We start from the raw sequence: 23373 nt of genomic DNA, 5'->3' as shown, positions 1-23373 counted from the left end.
AGGTAAGGTATACTACCCTCCTTTCGGAGTAGTCTAGTCCTACAGACAGATAGATCGGTTATCTGTCGGACTAGTCTACTCTTAAAGGAGGGTAGTATACCTTGCTTAATTTTGCATTTTGCTGTAATTATTTTGAATTTGACAAATACTATCAATATATATATTTGATTCTGTGGTAAATTTTGAAGTTTTGCTCTTAGGTCAGTTTCTCAACATTCCAAAATAAGATTTATGAATTTTGGGCTAGAATCATTGAAATGTAGCATGGTTGTCTGACATGTCTGCATGAATTGTCCTCTTGTCATGTTGCATTGATACATGTTGAGTTTTTGCAAATAGGTCAGCTTTAGATCAACTGTAGTTGTTCAATAGAGTTATTGTAAGGTGTACATGTCTCTAACAGGATCAACTGAAATTTACCTCATTTTCATGGTTCAGTGATCAAGAGAAGGTTCCTCACCAGAGTTTTATTTCAACTGTGAAGACAAAATTTAAAATCATCTTTATTTTGTCTCTTGAACAATTGTAAGGTGTATGTGTCTTTCTAACAAAGGTCACATATAAACCTTAACCTCATTTGCATGTTTCATTGACTATTGTTAATTTTTCTCGATGAATGTAGCAAATCATGTATATTGAAGACCGTCAACCAGATATTTCAATGTTGCACTTGTGTTTAATGGTTATATGGTTAAAAAATGTACATACACTAGTGCCCCAAAATTCGAAAGGACGTTTCAACATTTAATTTTAAGAAACAAAAAAGCATTTACTGTCAAGCCACCCATAGTACTCACTCCAAATAGTGAATATAAGACAAAAGCAAGGGGGAGTAACTGGAATTGACTTGAGGAATAAATCAAACTGTATGTTGTTACAACAAATAAGAAATGAGAACAAAGTAGACATTTCATCTAAATTTTCGATTATTATAAAAGGAATAGCTATCTGCATTAAAATGTTTGTTCACACTTTATTATATTCTTCCTTTATGGAAATCTTAAATATAAAACTAATCTTTAGTGTTTCAATTTTTTCTATCCTGATTGGTCTGAATTATGCCCCTTTGTACATGAAAAATTACTTGAATGATAAATGGAAATTCACACAATTTAAAATGTTGAGTTTGTTCCAACCTACCTGAATGTATGATGACAAAAGTTCAAACAATGTTGAATCATGATGCTACATGTAACATTTAACATTTAAATGATTCTATCTGCCAGCAACATACGGAAAATTAACAAAAATCTACACCAAACATCATTAAAAAATGCAATTTTCTATTGGAATTTTTATCAATCAACAAGTGGACCATTTCTTATTGAATTCATTATCAGCATTGTACATTGGACAGTAGGGAAAAAGATTACAGAATGTCACTGGATAGTACCATGTTGTGTGTCTAATACATGCATTTAGGAATCATGGCCCCCGGAAGATTAATGAATTGCACCTTTGGAAAGTAGATCAAACTTATTTTATTCTGATTTGATGATTTTCACACTGAGTTTTTAATGAGTATCTGGTCATTTTATTCAAAGTTCACCAGAAAGGATGTTTGAAGACACTCCGTGAATATACTACAAGAACATACATCAGGGAAATCTGCACCTTGCGAGTTCTTTATTAGAGGCTTATTGCATAAAAATCTTGTCACCAGGGGTAATGAAATCAGACTCAAAAGACCAAAAAATAAAAATGAATATAGCTAATAAATTTGGGGTGAGTTTTGTCATCACATTCCGTCCTTCATCTGACGTCCATCGTCCATGAACTTTTCTTTAAAAATCTTCTCTTATACTGCTCAATGGATTTAAACCGAAGTTTTTCTGCTTCATAGGCTATAGGATGTCAACTTTAAAGGTTGTAATTTTCGTCTAAGTTGATTAAACAACGGGGCCTCAATGTCTAAGAATAGAAAATAGGAGTCAAAACTACAGTTTTGGCTACTATTCCTAAAACAATAGCAAAGAGAGAAAAACTGGCAGTCAAAATGGTCACTACATTAACTTCTCTCTACCCTGAAAATTTAGACTGCCCACCTGTTTCAATTTTTTCAATTTTTAGCAGTTATTTGATGTTAACACGAAAACTTTAGAAGCTAGGTTGAAATTATAAATTGAATCAGCACTACACGTTGTATATACCCTGAAAATTGGAGAAAAATCTGTCCATTTGTTATGGACTTATTGCCCTGAAATATCCATTTTTTGTAGTTTTTTGGCTGTTATCGGGAAAAATAAAGGAGCTAGGTTAAACTAAATAGCAAAAAAATTATCAACACTACAAGGTCTTTTAACCCTGAAAATTTTTTAAAAACCTGTCGTCTTGTTTTGGAGTTATTTCCCCTGAAATATACATTTTTGCATATTTTTTTTTGCTGTTACAGGAGCTATGATAAAAGTGTGTAAACTGCAAAAACGACCAGTATGACAAGTATGACAAGATCTATCTGCTCTGAAAAATTTACAACCCTTCTTGGAGTTATTGTCCATGAAATGTCTTTTTTAACTGTTCTTTTTTTTTTTTTGCAGTTTTGGCTGTTATCTTAAAAACTATATGAGCTAGGTTAACTATGTAAATTTCAAAAATGACAAGCAACACAAAGAGTGACTATAGTATGTGTAAATAAAAGTTTTTATTGGCAAACTTGCGATTTTTCATCGGGTGGGCGCTATGATAAGGAGCCTGTTAGTACTTTTCAGAATTTTGTACCGTAGATAGTTTTTGGGGTGTTTTTTTTTTGTTGAAAAATTTAGAAATTATTAAGAAATTACGGTTCCAACTCCCTAAGGCAAAGTCTACCTTAGATGGATTTGGCTGTACTTTTTTTACCCTTTTGGTCATATTATAGCGCTTCACAGATACATACACATCATTGGCTTTCGAATTTATGGGTTTGGGCGTTCCTCATGACAGAATACCGAGAAGGGCGCTTTAGACGCACAAAATTAATCAAGTAATATTTTTTTTATTTCCTGGGAAATTATAATGCTACATTGTTAATGGATGTCCATCTGGGGTGGGGGATTGCAAGTTTTGAAATTTTCAAACACGCCATAAGTCTCTATATGTTTGTCCAGAATGTATACAAGACCTAATGGTGTGCAGGAAACTCTATTGAATTATCCCACTTGTAAATTAAATAGCTACCAGAAACATTCTTGATTTCGTCGAAAATTTGAGAAGTACCAAGAAAATATGAGAGTTATGAAATAGATTGCAATTGCATATGTGTCTAAAGCAACTAAAACTAATTAGTCCGATTGATAAGAATTCAAAATATACCAATGCAAGGAATGGATACAGGATTGGATATATGTGAATGGAAAAAATATTACGTTAGACAGGGAAGTTAACCCTGCGTAAACTGGCTGGCTTTACACCTGTACTGAGTAGACCAATGATAACAATTATTTTCCCCCAATTTCCATTTTTGTCCGTCAACTTCAGATTTTTCAAAAAATTAACTCTTTACTTACTCATCTAAATGTAATACCGATAGCAATGCATAAGACTGTCATTTCTGGAACAAGTATTGTCAGAAACACTCAAAGCTTTCAGAAGCCAAATCCATAAATGTAAACCTTTGGGAGCATTAGTACCAAAAGGGACCAGCTTTGCCTAAGAGATCTTTAGCTTTGATTTAAGTATAATTTTTCTATCAACTTTATAAATTTCTTTGAAATTATGCCAGTACAAAAGTACTAGTCATTATGGGTAATCTTGGAATAATAATCTAACAGCAATGGTACCGACACATTGGTAGATAAATAACCGAATGGTATTGATTGCACCCTGACTATAAGACATACAGTGCTATAGTAGTCTTAGTTGCACATACGTGTTTTTAGAAGAACATTGTTCAGGTACGCTTAAACTGAGACTACTATAACACTGTGTTATAGTAGTCTCAGGCTTAAAACAAAACAATTTAAGGTGTATGGGGAGTCTTAATTAAAATCCATAGAATTTTTAAATGATTTTTCAAAATGTAGTTTTTATCATGCTTTTTTCCAAAATATAATAAAAAGAATGGGTCACAGGACTTTTTTTCACGCTACAGGTTGTGCAAAATTGTCAGATTTTGTATAGATTATGCATGGAAAATCCAATTTTGTGTGATAAAAAGAAAACTACACCATAGAATTTTAAGATAAAATGTGAGAAGATAGCTCTTATAATATGCTTTCAGATAAGATAAAGGAAAAATGGGGTCACAGGACTTGTTTTCTTGCTACATATTAAAATAGGTAAATTCACATCACTTTCTATTATAAAAACTACTTAATCTGAGTTATCTCCCCTTATGTGGCAAAGTTGAAAAAAAATGAATCAAACAAAAATATTGTGTTTTTTTAGAAAATTCAGCTGTAAATATGATAACACACATAATTTTCTATATTAACATGAAAAGTCTAACGCATGAATTACATACTACTTTCAAAATTTGCACATTTCATAAAAGATCTAGACCAATTGTTATCTGCTACTTCAAAATCCAAGATGGAGGAAGACACCCCAGCCACCTTAAACGTTTCAAAAGTAAGATCAAAAGCAGCCTTTTTGGTTTGAAAAAACATGATTCATATATATTACAGCTGGGACTTTTATATCTAACGTTAGGATAGTTCCAGATTATAGTACTGTTTATTTTCAGACATCGTAGCTCCTTTACCACTGCAGGATACAATGGCATTATGAAGTTTGGTTTTTGCATGATCAATTTCTTTGCATGGAGAGTTTTTAAAAAGGCAGGTCTCTCTTAATACACGAATTGCACGGTGACGTGAGATTGGCAGTCTCGGAATGACAATGTGTACAGCAATTACTTCCAACGTCTAGCGTCATTAGTCATCCGTGACTGATTAGATGCAATGCGTTTTAGGTTTGTCACGGTTTATTGTGAGATAAGAGTTTGGTTTTGGTACAGAGGCAAGTTTAGATTGAAAATTAGGAACCCCACAACACATACTTCAGCATGGGAGAGGTCCTTAAAGTAACAATTAATCAATTAGTATAACCTTACGATATCTAACTTAGTCGGTGATATTACTTCTAAAGATGGCCAATACCATTTTTTTTTCGAGTCGTTCAGTAGTTAAAAGCTATGTAGCCCTACGTAACAGCTATGATATTGAACGCGCCCCTGATCACTGAAAAAATTCTTGAAATACAGACACCTTTAATTGTGACTTAATTTGCCGGTCACAGCAAATAGAATAGTAGGTAGTTAGTTATTCCATCCTATAGTAGTTAGCATTTTGACTATAAAGACTCCGTATATATTCATCTAATATAATCACACAACACTTTGGGATGTGTTTTTATCAATTTGATCGAAAGACCTTAGTTTTGTGTTGTTCAAGGTCTCTCCTATTGCACAACATTGTTTCAAACCTAAGAGGTATTTATAACATATAAACGATGATGACATATAACTTCAGAATAGTGCTGGAATATTTATGACTAAAACAATCTTGCGTGTGTTCAATGCACCCATACATTGTGTATATCCTATTCATAATACAATAGGTCCAAGGACACAGTTATCCGAATATAGTCCCTAGTGTGAACAGTGTATAACTTGCATTTTTTTTCGATACACTTTCCCAATTCATTTCTTGATATTTTATGCATGAAATATTAAGTAAGGGGATGAAATTACATGTTAAAAAAATTTGGGTGCTGAATCTTTATGTTAAGTAGTGATTTGGTCCAGTTAAAAAAGGTCAAAAATTAGAATGTCTGAAGCTGTCAAACTGAATTTTAGCCCCCCTTAACACAGAATTGTCAATATTTTGAGTTAGAGCTGGTAGAAGTTTCTATAGTTTTGATATTATTTGTATCAATAATAGTACACTACACTGTAAAAATCTTTTTGAGATAGAGCAGGTGCGATTTTTTTAATTTGAATTTATTGTCTAAAAGAAATGCACTACGAAATAACTGTGTTCTCGGGCCAATATAATGTCCACTCAATAAATGAATAGTAAAAGGAAAACATTAATTTTTAAGCTAGCAGTAGGGATGATACATGTAAACAGTTAAACATTTCAAATATCTATTGTCCATTCCAGTATACGTGTACCAATTGTGGAAATAGGAGAAAGTTACTATCATGGTTTTCGGGAGACAGTGAAAAAGATAAGAAAAAAGAGAAAGCTGCACCTGTTGGGATAGATAAAAAACTGGACACTGATGGCGACGGTATTCCTGACTATTTGGACAACGACGACGATAACGACGGCATTCCAGACGATCAAGATGACGATGATAACAACAACGGTATTCCTGATCGACTCGAAAAGGATACTGATGGTGATGGAATTCCCGATTATCTTGATGATGATATTGACGGAGACGGTATTCCAGATAGTCAAGAGGAGGATGCCAACGGCGATGGTATTCCCGATTATAAACAAAAGGACACCGATGGTGACGGAATACCAGATTATCTTGACGATGACGATGATAACGATGGTATTCCAGATGATAAGGACGAGGATGCCGATGGTAATGGTGTTCCTGACCGACTGGAAGTAGATACCGATGGTGATGGAATTCCGGATTATTTGGATGAAGATGACGACGGCGATGGAATTCCTGATAAACTTGATAAAGATGCCGATGGAAATGGAATTCCAGATCATCTTGAAATTGATACTGATGGAGATGGCATTCCTGACTATTTAGATGATGATGACGATAATGACGGTATACCAGACGACAAAGACGACGATGCGAATGGCAATGGTATACCAGATCGTTTGGAAGTTGACACTGATGGCGATGGTATTCCGGATTATCTGGACGATGACGATGACAATGATGGTATTCCAGATGATAAGGATGACGATGATAACGGGAATGGCATACCCGATTACCTTGAAGTTGATACTGATGGCGACGGAATTCCCGACTACCTGGACGAAGATGATGATAACGATGGTATTCCAGACGTCAAGGATGATGACTCAAATGGCGATGGTATTCCCGATAGTAAACAACACTGCACAAAATATGGATGTGGTACTCTTCCAGACAAGGATGGTGATGGCATTCCAGACTATCTAGACAACGATGCAGATGGCGACGGAATCCCTGATGACAAAGAAAAAGATACAGATGGCGATGGTATACCAGACTATCTTGATGATGATGATGACAATGATGGAATTCCCGATGATAAAGATGACGATGCAAATGGAAATGGAATACCTGATCATTTAGAAGTTGATACTGATGGAGATGGAATTCCCGATTATCTTGATGACGATGATGATAATGATGGAATTCCCGATCACTTAGATGATGATGCCGATGGCGATGGTATACCAGATGAAAAGGAGAAAGATACTGATGGTGATGGAATTCCAGATTATTTGGATGATGATGACGACAATGATGGGATTCCGGATGTAGATGATGATGATGCTGATGGGAACGGAATTCCTGATAATTTGGAGATCGATACAGATGGCGACGGAATTCCAGATTATCTTGACAAAGATGACGATAACGATGGTATTCCAGATGACCAGGATAATGATGCTGACGGTGATGGAATTCCCGATGACAAAGAAAAAGACACGGACGGAGATGGAATTCCTGATTATTTGGATGATGATGACGATAATGATGGAATACCAGATAGTCAAGACAAGGATGATGACGGAGATGGCATTCCTGATGACAAGGAAAAGGATACTGATGGAGACGGGATTCCAGATTATTTGGATGATGACGACGACAATGATGGCATTCCAGACGATCAAGACAACGACGATGACGGCGACGGAATACCAGACGATAAAGAAAAAGACACAGATGGGGATGGTATACCTGATTATTTAGATGATGATGATGATAATGATGGCATTCCAGATGATCAAGACGATGACGATGATGGTGACGGAATACCAGATTATAAAGAAAAAGATACCGACGGTGATGGGATTCCTGATTATCTTGACAGTGATGACGATAATGATGGCATTCCGGATGATAAGGAGAAAGATAGTGACGGAGATGGAATTCCAGATCATCTAGACGATGATGACGATAATGATGGAATTCCAGATCATCTTGACGATGATGATGATAATGATGGTATTCCTGACGTTAAGGAGAAAAATCCCGGTATTGACAAAACCAAAGATACTGATGGCGATGGAATTCCTGATTACTTAGACGACGATGACGATAACGATGGTATTCCTGACAATTTAGATGATGACGATGATGGAGATGGAATTCCAGACAACCAGGAAGATTCTGATGGTGATGGAATTCCAGATAGCTTAGATGACGATGATAATGGTGATGGAATTCCCGACGACAAAGAAAAAGACACAGACGGTGACGGTATACCAGATTACCTTGATGACGATGATGATGGCGATGGAATTCCAGACGATCAAGATAACGACGATGATGGTGATGGAATTCCAGATGATCGTGAAAAAGATACTGATGGAGACGGAATTCCCGATTATCTAGATGATGACGACGATGGCGACGGAATTCCGGATGACCAGGATGGTGATGATGACGGAGATGGCATCCCTGATGACAAAGAAAAGGATACTGATGGTGATGGTATTCCTGACTATTTAGACGATGATGATGATAATGATGGGATACCAGATCATTTAGATAACGATGATGACGGTGATGGAATTCCAGATGATAAAGAGAAGGATACTGATGGTGACGGGATTCCAGATTATTTGGATGATGACGACGACAATGATGGTATCCCAGATGATCAGGACAATGATGATGATGGCGATGGCATCCCTGATGACAAAGAAAAGGATACAGATGGTGATGGTATTCCTGACTATTTAGACGATGATGATGATGATAATGATGGGATACCTGATCATTTAGATAACGACGATGACGGCGATGGAATTCCAGATGACAAAGAAAAAGACACGGATGGTGACGGAATTCCAGATCATTTAGATGACGACGATGATAATGATGGTAAGTAATGTGGTTTACAAATCGGCAAGCGTTTCGGGAAATATTTTATGATAGATACATATGTAAAGACGGTTTTATCAATAACGTGGCTAAGGATATCATGTTGTATTGGGTCATTTTCATGGTAGCTTTTTTGAGATATTATCACGAAACAAGCAGTGCATGAGTTGTGACTACCATAAATTCTCGTATCAAAATAAAGGTACAGTATACTTACTTCAGGGAAAACAATTTGTATCTAACTGTCTCCGGAATAAAGAAAAAATTATATTCGCGCAAAATAAGGGGACGACCATTTGATTTTCTAGGGGAGGAGGATTTTGAAAAATAATTACTTGGCCTTATAACAACTGAAAATAAATATCTTGGCACAAGACAGGATGAATATGAATATTCTGCAACACAAAATACAGGACACAAATGTATACAAAAATTAGAATAAATTTTCGCGCGTCATATATGATCAATCAGCAAAAGTCCTCCTCCCCCAGAATATTAGATGGTTGTCCCCTAACCTGCTTACGTCATATTTATAGAAAATTATCAAAGAGTAAAATGTCGATCTTTGACATGCAATTTTTCATTATCATGGGTATCTTCTTTATGTAAAACATTTCTACAGACTAATAGCTACGAAACATTTTCCAGTAAAAACGGAATGTTGACAATACCGGTATGTTTAATGAAACCAAATAACCTTACTTTACAATCTCACTAAACACGGGGAAATAAAAACGGTTTATGGAAAGCCTCTTTTCGTGCGATTAATCTTTATTAACTCTATCATTATCTGAACTATGCTAAGATAACTATGAACCTGTATGACGTTGTTGATTAGATGAATAGCAATGCTAGAGATTTTTGTAATCCATATTTATCATAAGTCCTTTCAGAAAATCATTTCCAAAATCAAGAATTTGGATTTAAATTGCTAAGAATTATTCCATCCATATTTATCATAGAACTATTCTGAAAATAATTAACGACATCTAGAAAATTGGATTTCATTATCTGAAGATTATTTCCATCCATATTTATGATAATCCTTTCAAGAAAAAAATTTAAAAATCTAGAATTGGAAGATTACATGTCCTTGATTACATGTGTTCCACTATAAGACTACAAAATGTAGAAGTATCTGGTTACTGCAAAAATAAAAAGAAGATATGAAATTGTTGATTTCTTCACATATGTTGTGCGCACTTATTTGCTTGTGATCAAGTTAATTCAGGAATATGTTGTAAGTAAAACACCAGGCCCTTCAGTCACAAAACTTTACTCAGTACTTGGAGTACAAAATTTGAGCTAGAAACATCAAATCCAGTATTTTTGATTGGTCGATTTCTTAGTTTTAGTACGATAATCGTATTTAGATTTGTTATGACTGTAAGGCCAGACTTGAAAAATAACAGTGAATATCTTATTTTCACCATTTCTTTAATAGCAGAGAACCAGTACCACATAGGACGATGAATTAGTCCGAGTTTTTTTTTATAATTCATAATTTATTTTCTGGCAAGGGCTATATTTTATAACAAATATTCTAATAAAAGGTATACCAGATCATCTTGACAACGATGACGATGGTGACGGAATACCCGATGACAAAGAAAAAGATACTGATGGAGATGGTATTCCCGATTATTTAGATGACGATGATGATAACGATGGTATCCCTGACGACCAGGACAATGATGATGATGGCGATGGTATCCCCGATGATAAGGAAAAGGATACAGATGGCGATGGTATTCCCGATTACTTGGATGACGACGATGATGGCGATGGAATTCCTGACAATCAAGACAATGACGATGACGGCGATGGAATACCAGACGATAAAGAAAAGGATACCGATGGTGATGGGATTCCTGATTATTTAGATGACGATGATGACAATGACGGTATAGTAGAATGCCAATGCGTATTACAATATAAACCCTTTAAACTTTTTTGCTAATATATACTTTTTTTTATTTTTGTTAGGTGGCACTATACACTTTGGTTAAATATACTTAATACATTTTCTAAATACCACTAGACTAACCATATCCGATTGATTTCTTCTGCTTTGAAAGAATTAGTAAACTCGTTTAACCCTGCCACATATTCATGTGCCTGTCTCAAGTCAGGACACATTGATGACTGTCTTATGTTATATCATTATGGTATTTCTTTTTGTTGATGTTAATTCTCCCACCTAAAGTTATTGAAGGAAGTTTAGTATTATAAATGGATTCACGATAATCAAATTCTTAATGTAAGGATTTGAATAATATATTTAACATTACTGCTTTTGTACAAATATTTCGAACAATAAATAGACCTCAGCATGTGACATAAGTACATGTATACTGAGATCTATTATATGATCTGTCAAGTTTATATTCATATTGGAAATGATTGTAGGTATACCTGATCATTTAGATGATGACGACGATGGCGATGGCATCCCGGATGACAAGGAAAAGGATACTGATGGCGATGGAATTCCTGATTATCTAGATGACGACGATGATAATGATGGTATTCCAGACGATCAGGATGATGATGATGACGGTGATGGTATTCCGGACGTCAAAGAAAAAGATTCAGATGGCGATGGAATTCCAGATTATTTAGACAAAGACGACGATGGCGACGGTATTCCTGACGATAAAGAAACGGACACAGATGGTGACGGTATTCCTGATCATCTGGACAACGACGATGATGGCGATGGAATTCCAGATTCCGAGGATGAAGATTCTGATGGAGATGGAATTCCTGATTTCAAACAAATTGATACAGACGGTGATGGCATCCCCGATTATTTAGACGATGATGATGACAATGACGGCATTCCCGATCATCTTGACAAAGACGATGACGGAGACGGAATTCCAGATCATTTAGAGAAAGACTCTGATGGAAATGGAGTTTTAGATCACCTCGATGACGACGATAACGATAATGGAATCCCCGATTACCAGGAAGTTGACAGCGATGGCGATGGAATTCCAGATTACCTTGATGATGACGATGATAATGATGGAATACCAGACGATGAAGACTCGGATGCGAATGGCAACGGAATCCCAGATTTTATGGAAGTTGATACTGATGGTGATGGGATTCCCGATTATCTTGATGACGATGATGATAATGACGGAATTCCCGACTATTTAGATGACGATGATGACGGTGATGGTATTCCAGATAAGAAAGAGGATAGTGACGGCGATGGGATTCCCGATTATCTTGACAATGACGCTGATGGCGATGGAATTCCAGATAAACTTCCAGATACCGATGGCGACGGAATTCCAGATCACAGAGATAAAGACAGGGATGGTGACGGAATCGATGACGTTAAACAGAAAAAGGAGAAAACGATATTGAAAAAATCAAAAACATCAGAAGGTAAATTAAAAGATGATGACGATGACGACGACGATAATGATGATGATACTGAACAAAAAAGTTTATTTTCTAGAATTTTGACTTCAATTAAAAATTTAATTATTTCAAATGACGATGACGAAGACGACGAAGATCAAGTTAAGAAAAATCCAAATCCTTCAAGGAAGAAAAAGAATGAAAAAGATGAAGATGATCATGATGAAGAAATAGATTTAGTTGACTTAGTTAAATCTGTAATTGGTAATAATGAATCAGACGATAAAACAAAGGTTAAAAATAAAAGTAATAAAAAACAAGAACAAATAAAGAAGAGAAAATCCGGATAAAACACTCATATTTTAGATACTTTTAGGGGATATTTTTTGCGATGATTACTTTAAAATAAAAACACAATGAAATGAAAATTATAATAATAAACGAAGGGGATGATACTTCTAATGGGGAAGGGAGTGGTTGGACAAAACAATACTTGTTGTCAGGAGATGTGTGCACTAGGATAATTTGAATTTACGTCAGTGTGTTGCATTTTGGAGTATTTGTAACATGTGAAATGTATAAATGATTTAAGTGAGACTGATCTCATTTTATATTTGTTTTATGAAATTTGTTTTTTTGAGATTGAGATTTTAGAAACAGTATTCCTCAGTCAAGCTTTAAATTTGGACTTAAATATGGAACGTTGTTTTACCTGGATACATTTTGTGACTTACTTGATATGAATGGTTTATCGAAGCAAACGATTATAATATAAAGCAGGTTATCCTTTCTAATACTTGAACAATTTTACCCCAACCTTATACAATCATGTGTTAAATTTTTTTCTTGCAAACGATAAATTCTATTTAGATTATTGTTCAAGGTCAAAATTTTCCACGCGGAACCTACTGGAATCTAAGATTTCATTTTCATAATTTTGAATTAGATAACTTAAAGGTCCTTTAATCAGAGTCTTAAATAATATAAATTGAAATAGACTAAATTTTGCTCGCCAAAAAAATGGTAAACACAAGTTTGGTCAATGCATGGTTAACATATGGAGAATCACAAAATACGTCGCTTACGCAACCAATTATATAAAGCAAATATGTAAATTACAGTGAAAGTTCTACACTCGAAAAGATTAATCATACATGAAGAATTATAAAATTGTATATACCATTTCCCACATAATGCTTTCAAATTAAGAATTATTTACAAAATCCAAATGTTCCATATCTAAGTTCATAAGTAAAATTGTATTCCACGTATATCTATTGCAATATGTGTCTTAATTTTGAGTGCAATGTGAATGGTCGATTTAAACAGCAAAAATCACTGAATGGGTATTTATTTATTTATTTCATTATTTGTTTATCTATTTATTTGTGTCAATTTCATTGAATTAATTCATTCCATTATCGATGTACTTTTAAAAGCAACCCTTTTAAACAAATTTAGTCAAAAATGTATATAATAGTTCTGTTTCCTGTCTCCATACCTACCCTAAAGTTATATATATATAGCATAACACATTTTATAAACATTTTAGATTAAGAAAAATATAAAAGTCCAGAAATTTTTGGTTAAACTCCGATAAAGTCCAGTATATTTTCCTGTATAGTCTATGGAAAATATTTTACCAGGAGGCAGGAAAAAAGTATAAAATGTATGTATTAATTGTTGGCTTTAAACGTGAATTTTAGAAGCATACTTAAGTTATGGTTGTTGTTATACTTTTATTATCCGATAAGAATCGTTTTAATGTTTAGACTTGTAACAAATCAGTGTTGGGTAATAATATGGGAAGTTGTTTCCCTTTTCACTGGGAAGTTATTTCCCTTTTCACAATTTGTTTCATTCATAAAATTATTTCCAGTGTAGATAATGTTTTTTAACTTTTCACATGGCGTGCAAGATCCGTCTTTCAGATTTACCATAACTAAAATCAGCCAATTACAAATTAGTTATTATTTATTACTCGTTGTTTGTTTGTTTTTTTTTTAAATATTATCCTCATAAGGACCTCATTCTCAACCGTTTGTCTTTTATTTATCAGGAGATGTTTTGTTAGTATTGCTTGCAGTTAAACATTTATTTTAGGCATACGCTCTTTAGCTTCATTATAAATGGTGGCTAAAAAATGACATTAGAATAACATAGAACTACATTAAATTATTGAAGAAGAAAAAAAAAAAAACGATCGACTATGGTCTTACAAATTTAGTTTTATAGATGTCACGTGAATATATAATTAGAACTTCAAGTCTTTGTTACCTTTTTTAAAATTGAAAATCGGCTTAAAAAGCTGACTTTTTAAATGACTGGTTTCTTGTTAACAATGATTGATTGCTGTATCCACTTGTTTAATTCTGATTATTTTTAAGATATTTTGTTTCTTTATATTTTCATCTTACAATACCACGGAATGAATGAACATGTAAAAATAGCATTTTAATCATATTTTCCAGTAAAAAAAAATTGTTGGGTTGATAAAGGTTCATTGCCATTCCTATTTCATAATAAAGAGGTAGATCTTGGGTAAGGGTGGTAACTCTTGAAGTCATTAATGCGTTTGTAATGGTCATTTTCCATAATGTTTTTTTTTTAAGTAGTCACGTAACACAGAATTCATATAATCTGTGTTGCTTAGAATCTTAGAACTGTATGAAAATGAATGAATCAAATGTTCCAGTGAATTTAAGAATTATTTTTGTTAGCCTAGGTCTACCTCGTTAAGTTTCTCAAAGAAATTCTCATTTTTTGGGATGTGTGCAATAATTTTCATTTTCGTCATTGGAACTGTCTTAAAATTTGAGGTAAGACCACCCACCTTTTTTCTTGTACTCACAAGGTCAGTATGGGTTTTAAAAGGTTAATGAAATCAGGTGGTATTAGAATATTTAAGAGCATGCATAATGTGACAAAAAGAGCTTTTCCAAAGATTACCAATGCTTTTAAAAGATTTTATTCTTGTCCAAAATGTTCAGTGTTAAAGACATTTTTTATTATAACATTGCATATTTGTTATTCGTTCTTATCAAATTTTGCGTTGAAGGACAGCCGAATCCAAAAGTATTTTCAGTAAACATTTTAAAAAACGATATATACTTTGCCTTCAGTATAATATTTTTTTTTATTCTATTTTTTTGAGGGAAGGTTGAAATGTTCCCCCTTTTCAATGTTCTTAAAAAAAATCAAAGTTTGCAAAATATTTATCAACAGTCTTGATTTTGGCCGTTTAGAAGAAATCAAATGTTTAGAAAAATAGAATAACTGTCGTCAGAACCTTAAAATAAGCAAATGGGGTCATGGAACTTTGATTGCCAGTAAAGATTTTTAGATTTTGTTTAAACGACCCTGCTCTAGAAACAATTACTGGGGAAGTTGGCCCTATCTATTTGTACACATTTTTTAGTTATTCTCATCAGTACTTAAACGATGTTGGTATTAAAATATACGACTACTGTTATATTTTCAGAAGCATTATAAGCAATAGAAATAGTATAGACTTCCGAACTACCGACTTCGACTTAATTTCGGTTAAATTATTTTGGTTAAACACTTTGAAATGATTAGATTAAAAGTAAAATGACCTTTGTTAGTTACATACTTCAATATTATTTTGCTTCCTTTTATTTGACAAAATAGTGTAAATTAATAATGGTCGATTTGCAGTGAATGTTTAATGATATAACCTCCTTCTGTATATCAGGGCCCTCTAAAAAAAAAGACTTTAAAAAATATTTCCAAGATGATGATAGATTCTAATTTTTGATGAAATAATTGCAATTTAAAAATCATAGGGTACTCACTTATCAAATCCAAATTTGCGGGAATACGGATTCAAACTTGCATGCATGTTTATCAACTAACGAAATAACGTATTTTTTCAGAAGAGGAGGGATGATAAGACCCATTATTTGGCCCCTGAAATTTCAAAAATAGTAAACTTATTCAAGCCTTTCAAAATAATGTTAAATTTTTATTGATAAATGAACATGTCAACATATTTTGGACACTTTAGTTCAGAAAGGTCACTTGTGATGTCACTACTTTATGTCATAAACATTTCGAAATTTACATATTTGACCTAAAATGGCTCTTGCAACCATAGTTTTTTGGTCAAAATATATATGAGCAACAGCTTAACCCAAAAAATTATTTCAAGATCATAAACACCTTATTGCAATACATTTTGTAGCAAAACATCTTATCGGGTAAAACTGTTACTTATATCTAAATATTAATGAAAAGATATCAAGATGAGGCTATTTTGAAAGTGTTTGCTGTTTTTCATTAAATATTAGAAGTATTAAAAGTCCTAATGCTAATCTGGAATACAAAATTCAAAAATATAAATACTGATGTCCGACAGACAATGTCGGATGAACATCCGAATGATGTTTTTTGGTAGATTTATAATACTTTTTGGTTTTCGAAATCAAGGGGCACAAAAGTGGTGTTATCATGCCTTATTCTTTCTTTTACTGGTTAAAGTTTGACGACAACTTTAAGTCAAGATGTGTTATCTTTAGACTTTAGTCGGTATTTTAAAAGTCTGCTTTGGATTTAAGAAAAATATTCATTGATTATTTTTGATGTTTTTTTTTATATTTTTCATGAGACAGTTCCATAGTATTTTGTTTGTTAATGTTAATGTGCTTGATAATGTCACCGAAAATAAAATACGAAAATATGTTATCTCGTGTTTACTTCTTTATTATATGTCCGACGTCCAAGTTCCTAAAAAGAACACTGTATGTATATCTTTTTAGAGTAAGGTCTTTGTTATGGAAAAGTAAGAACCTATCGTGTATAGTTTCTGATAAATTATTTTAAACTGTTAAAGACTGAGAACGACATTGTATGAACACCTGTCTATTGTTGAAGAATGTATGCTAAGGCGACCAATGAGTCTTCAACGCAGCGGAAAAAAATCCCGCACACAGAGGCGGGCTTCAGCTGCCCCCTTAACAATAATGTATACTCCGAAACATACATATGAACCAAAATTTGAAAAAAAAAACACAAAAGATGTTCCTGACTTGGGACAGGCGCAAAAATGCAACGGGGGTTAAACATGTTTATACCTCTGGCCAATGTGGAATAAACAAGCACACAGCAAAAAGCAAAGTAAAACTCAGTTTAAACGAAGTCCGAGTCCTATGTCAGAATAGTTAACAGAAGAAACTAAGCAAAATGACAATCAACATAAATTAACAGAGGACTCCTAGAGCAGTTATTGAGCCAGCTCCAGACCTCAATTAAACTGATCGAAATATTACATGTATATGTCATTATCATATGAAAATCAACCACAATCCCTCCCGTTAGAGGTTTAGTATCATGCCATCATAAATTATACGAGAAGAACATAACCTGTATCATGTCTTGCGTTATTTTTGTCGTCGGACTGCTGTCTCATTGAGGTATACCCTACAGATATCCCCTTTTATCAATATTACTTTAGATGATTTAGAATACGAGTTGAATGTCTCATTAGGTTATACAGTTCCACACGTCTAATTTTTCAAATTCTGATAATCTCCCTCTACTCCTGGCTACGAGTACTACTTGATAATATTAAAGTTACGATTCATGGCTAACAGAAACAGAACGTGTAACCGGCTTTGAAATGAAAAACAGTTAAATAAGAAATGTATCAATTGTTTATTTCTTACTTTACAATACGAACAGATCATATACCTATCAGAGTCATAATAGTCTTAACGGAGAGATCTTGTAAAGTACTTACATAGTATCCATGATACACAAGCGTTTAAGTGTAATAGATGGGAGACAGGTTCTACACAAGACAAAAAAAGAATATGTATTTCTTTGAGGTTACCTAACATAAGACGATTTGGGCTGAACCTTGAATGCCTCTTTTGTATTATTTCCCGTGTATTTTTTTTTTATCTCTGACTATCCCAAACTACTCCTGGTTCTGAGAACTCTAATTGATCATAAAATAAAATATATATAGCGAGGGAAACAGAAATGGTACGCGTAATCGGCTTTGAATCAAACCAAGATTTAAAAAGGAAAATTACAAAAATATCAAGAAATTCATGTATGATTTTAAAAAAGTAGTATGATTAAAATTGAGACAACTATCTCCAAGAGACCACTGAACAAGGAAGTAAAAAGCTACAGGTCATCGTACGGCCTATAACAATGACCAAACTATCCTAAACCTTTTACTAAGCTATAAAAGAGCCAGGCATGATAAAATGGGAAATAATTCCAAAGAGAAAACCGACGGTCTCATCTATGCTAAATACAACTAAAATCACGAAAAACAATTATGGCAGGCAGCCGGTTTCTGACTTGGGACAGGCATGTGCAGAATGCAACGGACGGTGTTAAACATGCGTATGAGCACTCAATCATCTCTATAACCTGAGCGATGATTTTATGGATGATTTTCATTTTTATTAACAAATTGAACAGGTCTTGTGATACCAAAATTGTATACCTATCAGAGTCTAATTGGTCTTCATGGAAAAGTATACCATCTACATCTAACCAAGAGATACCGTCGAGACTCCAAAGAACACGTTGCACAATGGCATCCAGATTCAAATGGCTTTGTTTTCAATCAGTCCTTTCAAAAATATTTTGAAATGTAGTTTCAGGGGAGAATGTTTCTATTCTATAAATGTGAATTATCAAAACCAAAGAATAGTTATGACAGGCCTGCTTTTTATCCGATCGCACAATGACAATCATTTGTAGAGGACTCTCAATCTCGAGTCTTTCAATCACCAACCTCCTACAAATGCAAAACATTTGACTTGCAGCTTCAGGGGAGTACATTTTTGAAAATTGGTCAATCAGAATCAAAGATTGCTTTTGGTGGTAAATTTTTTTGATCTGATCGGAACGAAACAGTGACTTTTTATGAAGGTTCTTTCGTGCATTGTTCTACCTCTACCAAGTTTTGCTTAAAAAATAGCCAAGCAGTTTCAGAGAAGAATAGGAAATCGTAATTGGTTTTCAATCAAATCAATGCTCGAGTTAACAAAACCGATTTTGATTGTTTTTTTAGGACCCTCATAGTTTTTGATATCATTCAGTGTTTGCTTTATTTTGTTTCCAAACTTCTGGTCTAGAGAGGACGTAATGAAAGTTTTTTCCTGAAACAGGAGTCATAAATTTCAGAATATATTAACATAAACTGTGCAGACAAAATTACACATAGGGAATATTTTTGTTTTGCAGATCAATAGAAACATTCCCATTTAAAATCATCCGTGTAACATATGCGAGTACCATTGAATTTCGATTGATACGACAACCCTTTATTGTCAGTAATGAAAAATTCATATTTTTAAAATTATCATGTGAATTTTAGCTACCATGACATTCTACTTCAAACAAGTTATGTGGATTAGGACTCAAACTTCCTACATAAAGTTTCCCTGACCTTGAAAAGGTCAAATAGTACGGTAATTGTATCCCGATCGACAAAGTATCGAACTGGAACACCAATTGTCCATTAGAGTTTAGAAGGTGCAGTAAATGATTTGATATATCAGTTACTATGAAATTATCGGATGTTGTACATACTATTCCTCCCAAATTGAACTTAATATAACTTGTCTTAGTATCGGCATTGCCATCATAGACGTTGATGATATCACCATTTGATGCAAGTATTACCACGTGTCCTTTCCCATACTCAGAAAACCAGTCGACAATCCCGATGTTTCCTTTGCTATTGCTTGAAATGTATCTGGGATAGGTAAATAAGCGCTTGTTATTTTTATCGAATTCAAAAGTCGTCACAATTTGTCCTTCCTGGTTCATTTTTATGAGTGACGTCTCGCTTTCAAATGAGTATCGCATCCCCTCAGTTCTTACTCCGATGATTAACTCATTCTTCTCATTCAAATGTACTGCTGTAATAATTTTGTTTTCTACTTTAAATATCGACTCCCTCCCCTGTCCCGTACTAGCATTGATACTTTTCAGTGTCGAATCTCCAGCTGCAACCAGTAGATCACCTTCTCGAGTAACCACCATACTAAAAACGTTAAGTTCTATACTGAGAAGTACTTCAACACTATCTTTACCTGACTTTACCTTTTGCAGTTTGCCATTTTTAGAGTCGTTAATCCACAATGTGCTATCATTGCCGATAGCAATAAAGTGAATGACTGGTAAATCTGTTGTAAGCATTTTTGATACCTTAAATTCAAACTGTAATCCAAACTGAAGCATTCCTATATTGGATTTGTCTATTTTACCAGGAATAAACTCTGCTATGGGATATCTATTCTCATAGCTTTCCTTGGGTAAATCAGCAAACTCTAGCTCATTTTCTGAAAGTTGAACTAAATCGTTGAAGGATAACTTAAGTAATTTTTTCCTGTCCTTCAACTTTTGTTTCAAGATTCTCTTCTTCTCCTTAAGATGGCGGCCTTCTTCGTCAAACGAAGAATTGATGAATTCTACTTCTTTGTCTAATTGATCGACAAGTTCTGTGGTATGTCTATTAATGAATGTAGTCAATGTGTCTTTCTGAGTAAGTATTGCCTCAATTACTTCTCTGTGCTGTGAGATCCTTTGAAACTTCATATTTTCTTCTTTATTCTGTGTTATCTGCAATTCTTCAAGCATCGTCTGTATAGTTATTTTACTGTCTTTCAACTGTTTCATTCTTTTTGTACATGTTTTATTTAGATCTTGCATTTCGTGTCCATTGTGGTGCTCGGTAATACAAGTCACACAAACGAGTTGCTTGCATTTTATGCAAAACAATAGTTGTTTTTCGAAATGTTTCGAACATGTAACATTAATTTTATCCAATCTCTCTTGTGCGTTAGCATTGCCTTGTGCCATATCCTAGATGTCTTAAACATTTCAATAGTAGGGGCTAATCAATTCTATTGTCCTCATTCGTGCACAAGTGGAAAACAATTTGTCTTTCAATGGAGGATTGCGAATATTCCATAATTGAAACTACAAATTCAAAATACCTTCATATCTAAGTGTTTTATGCACAATCATCGTGTATGTATAGGTGTAAAAAAATACAGCAAACAGTGATATCTATGTGTTCGAACATTGAATATCGATTTGATTTTATCAGTAGATTTTTTTCTAATTTACACAAAAATGTATACACTATAACAATTGATAACATTTTCGAACAATTCTGTAGTGCAAAGGTGTAATTAGAAATTCGCGTCAAAGCTGAATCTGGAACACCAATCATTGCCAAGTTTTCTTTAATCAGATAAATAATACAATCATTATTTTTTACTTCATTCTAATGAGCCTACAAAAATGAAAAATGAATCAGAAAAAGGTAAAAATGAATAGGACATAATTTGGTTAAATTTCATTTTCTCTTTAAACTTGATCCCGTAAAACTCGGATATTTCCTTGATGATAAGAATTCAATCTCACTTTAGGGATCAAACTTCCAATATCATTTTTATAGAAAATCATTTGATATCACGCGTTCATAATTTTGGATTTGTATATTTGATTTGATATCATCCTTCTTTATTAATGAACTTTCTATTTATAAGATTGAATGATATTTGGCATTTAATGTCAATGCACAAAATCATGTCTTCCAGTACACTTTATGACTTTTCTATATGAAATCTACATTAAAGTACAGTCATCGATATTAAAGTGTAGGACGACATGCAAAATACTTCGAGTATGCTTTTAGTAACTGCGATCATTTTATATGATTTTTTAAAAATTTATTGACAAATTTTGAAGTTACAAGGCGATCTTATGCTTGATATTATCATACTGAAAAATTTTGTTTCGCTAACAAATATTATGACCTTAGGATGCTTTTAGTTGGTTCGTATTTTTTTTTTTCTTGTGAGTGAGTAATTGGACTGTCGTCTCATTGACAAATACCATATATCTTTTTATACATGTATGTTTATACATGTATGAACATACATTGATTATCGTTTGCTTAACGTCCAGTGGCAAATATTTCATGCATGTTCAGGACGAATATGAACATACATATATGCTTCTTGATACATCTACTTTTGCTGAACCGTCACTTTGAGTTGGATTTTCCACGTGCATTCCACGTGAAAGCTCATACGGTAAAAATGTTCCTCGAATCGACCAGTCACAGCAAATGTTATAAGGACCGTTTCTGCATAACACTCTATTACTGGATATCACTATGGAAGATACAACAACGAATAGAAGCTGTGTTTGCGATTGCCATTAAAAACAGTTGTTTTTGCTATCGTGAAAAGCATACTTTTGTATGCTGTTGCGGTTCCCATTGTGCTGCAATGGATATGTAATCGTGTACAGTAGATTTGATCCGTGTTACCTATTACCACTCATTCCCGATAGCCGGTAATATATTTGATTGTTAGTTGTTTAACATCCAGTGGCAATTGTTCCATGCATAGTTAGTTTTTACTGAACAACTCTTTACACTACATAACCACATAGTCTTATCAAAATATTTGATTAAATGATCGTTTGGTAAATCTGAGTGCAAATATATTTGCTGCAACTCATTTAAAGCCTTCCTATATATTGAGAAAGTTGAATATGCTAGATACACTAGCTGGAGGTGTGATGAGATGATTGAAGCTCTTAATTTTCTCCATGATAATATTTATGTACGTTTCGGCAATAAAGTTTATCGACAGGTTGTAGGTATTCCTATGGTATGGGTACCAATTGTGCCATTTAATAGCAGACTTGTTTTTGTACAGTTTATGACAGTAAAGACCCGTCTAAATTGCATTTAATTGATACATTCAACAACACTTACCATTATCTTGATGATATTTTTGCGTTAAATATTCAAGGAACTTACTTTAAATAAAATCAAATATAAACGCCAATAAATGTCCTTTCCTAGATTTAGATATCTCATTTTACTCGGGAAACTCTACACTAAAATTTACGACAATAGGGAAGATTTTTCGGTCACTATTGTTAATTTTCCTTTTTTGGACGGAGATGTTCCTTTGGCACCATCTT

At 33.7% G+C, this 23373-nt stretch overlaps 1 protein-coding gene across 1 annotated transcript in view; it reads left to right on the top strand.

Moving 5' to 3' along the window:
- The window catches only part of LOC127700936 (dentin sialophosphoprotein-like), a 59935-nt gene extending 42856 nt beyond the window's left edge, over nucleotides 1-17079 (top strand). The window contains exons 17-20 of the mRNA XM_052204670.1: nucleotides 6084-6141; nucleotides 6187-8997; nucleotides 10551-10901; nucleotides 11407-17079. Of these exons, the coding sequence (XP_052060630.1) occupies nucleotides 6084-6141; nucleotides 6187-8997; nucleotides 10551-10901; nucleotides 11407-12725 (4539 nt within the window). The 3' untranslated portion in view covers nucleotides 12726-17079. The remainder of the gene's footprint in view (nucleotides 1-6083; nucleotides 6142-6186; nucleotides 8998-10550; nucleotides 10902-11406) is intronic.
- The last annotated feature ends 6294 nt before the right edge of the window (nucleotides 17080-23373 follow it).

The sequence above is a fragment of the Mytilus californianus genome, unplaced genomic scaffold (genome assembly GCF_021869535.1).
Source record: "Mytilus californianus isolate M0D057914Y unplaced genomic scaffold, xbMytCali1.0.p SCAF_1, whole genome shotgun sequence".
Lineage (NCBI taxonomy): Eukaryota > Metazoa > Mollusca > Bivalvia > Mytilida > Mytilidae > Mytilus > Mytilus californianus.
Note: the sequence above shows the minus strand (reverse complement) of the source record. Positions and strands in the feature narration are given on the sequence as shown.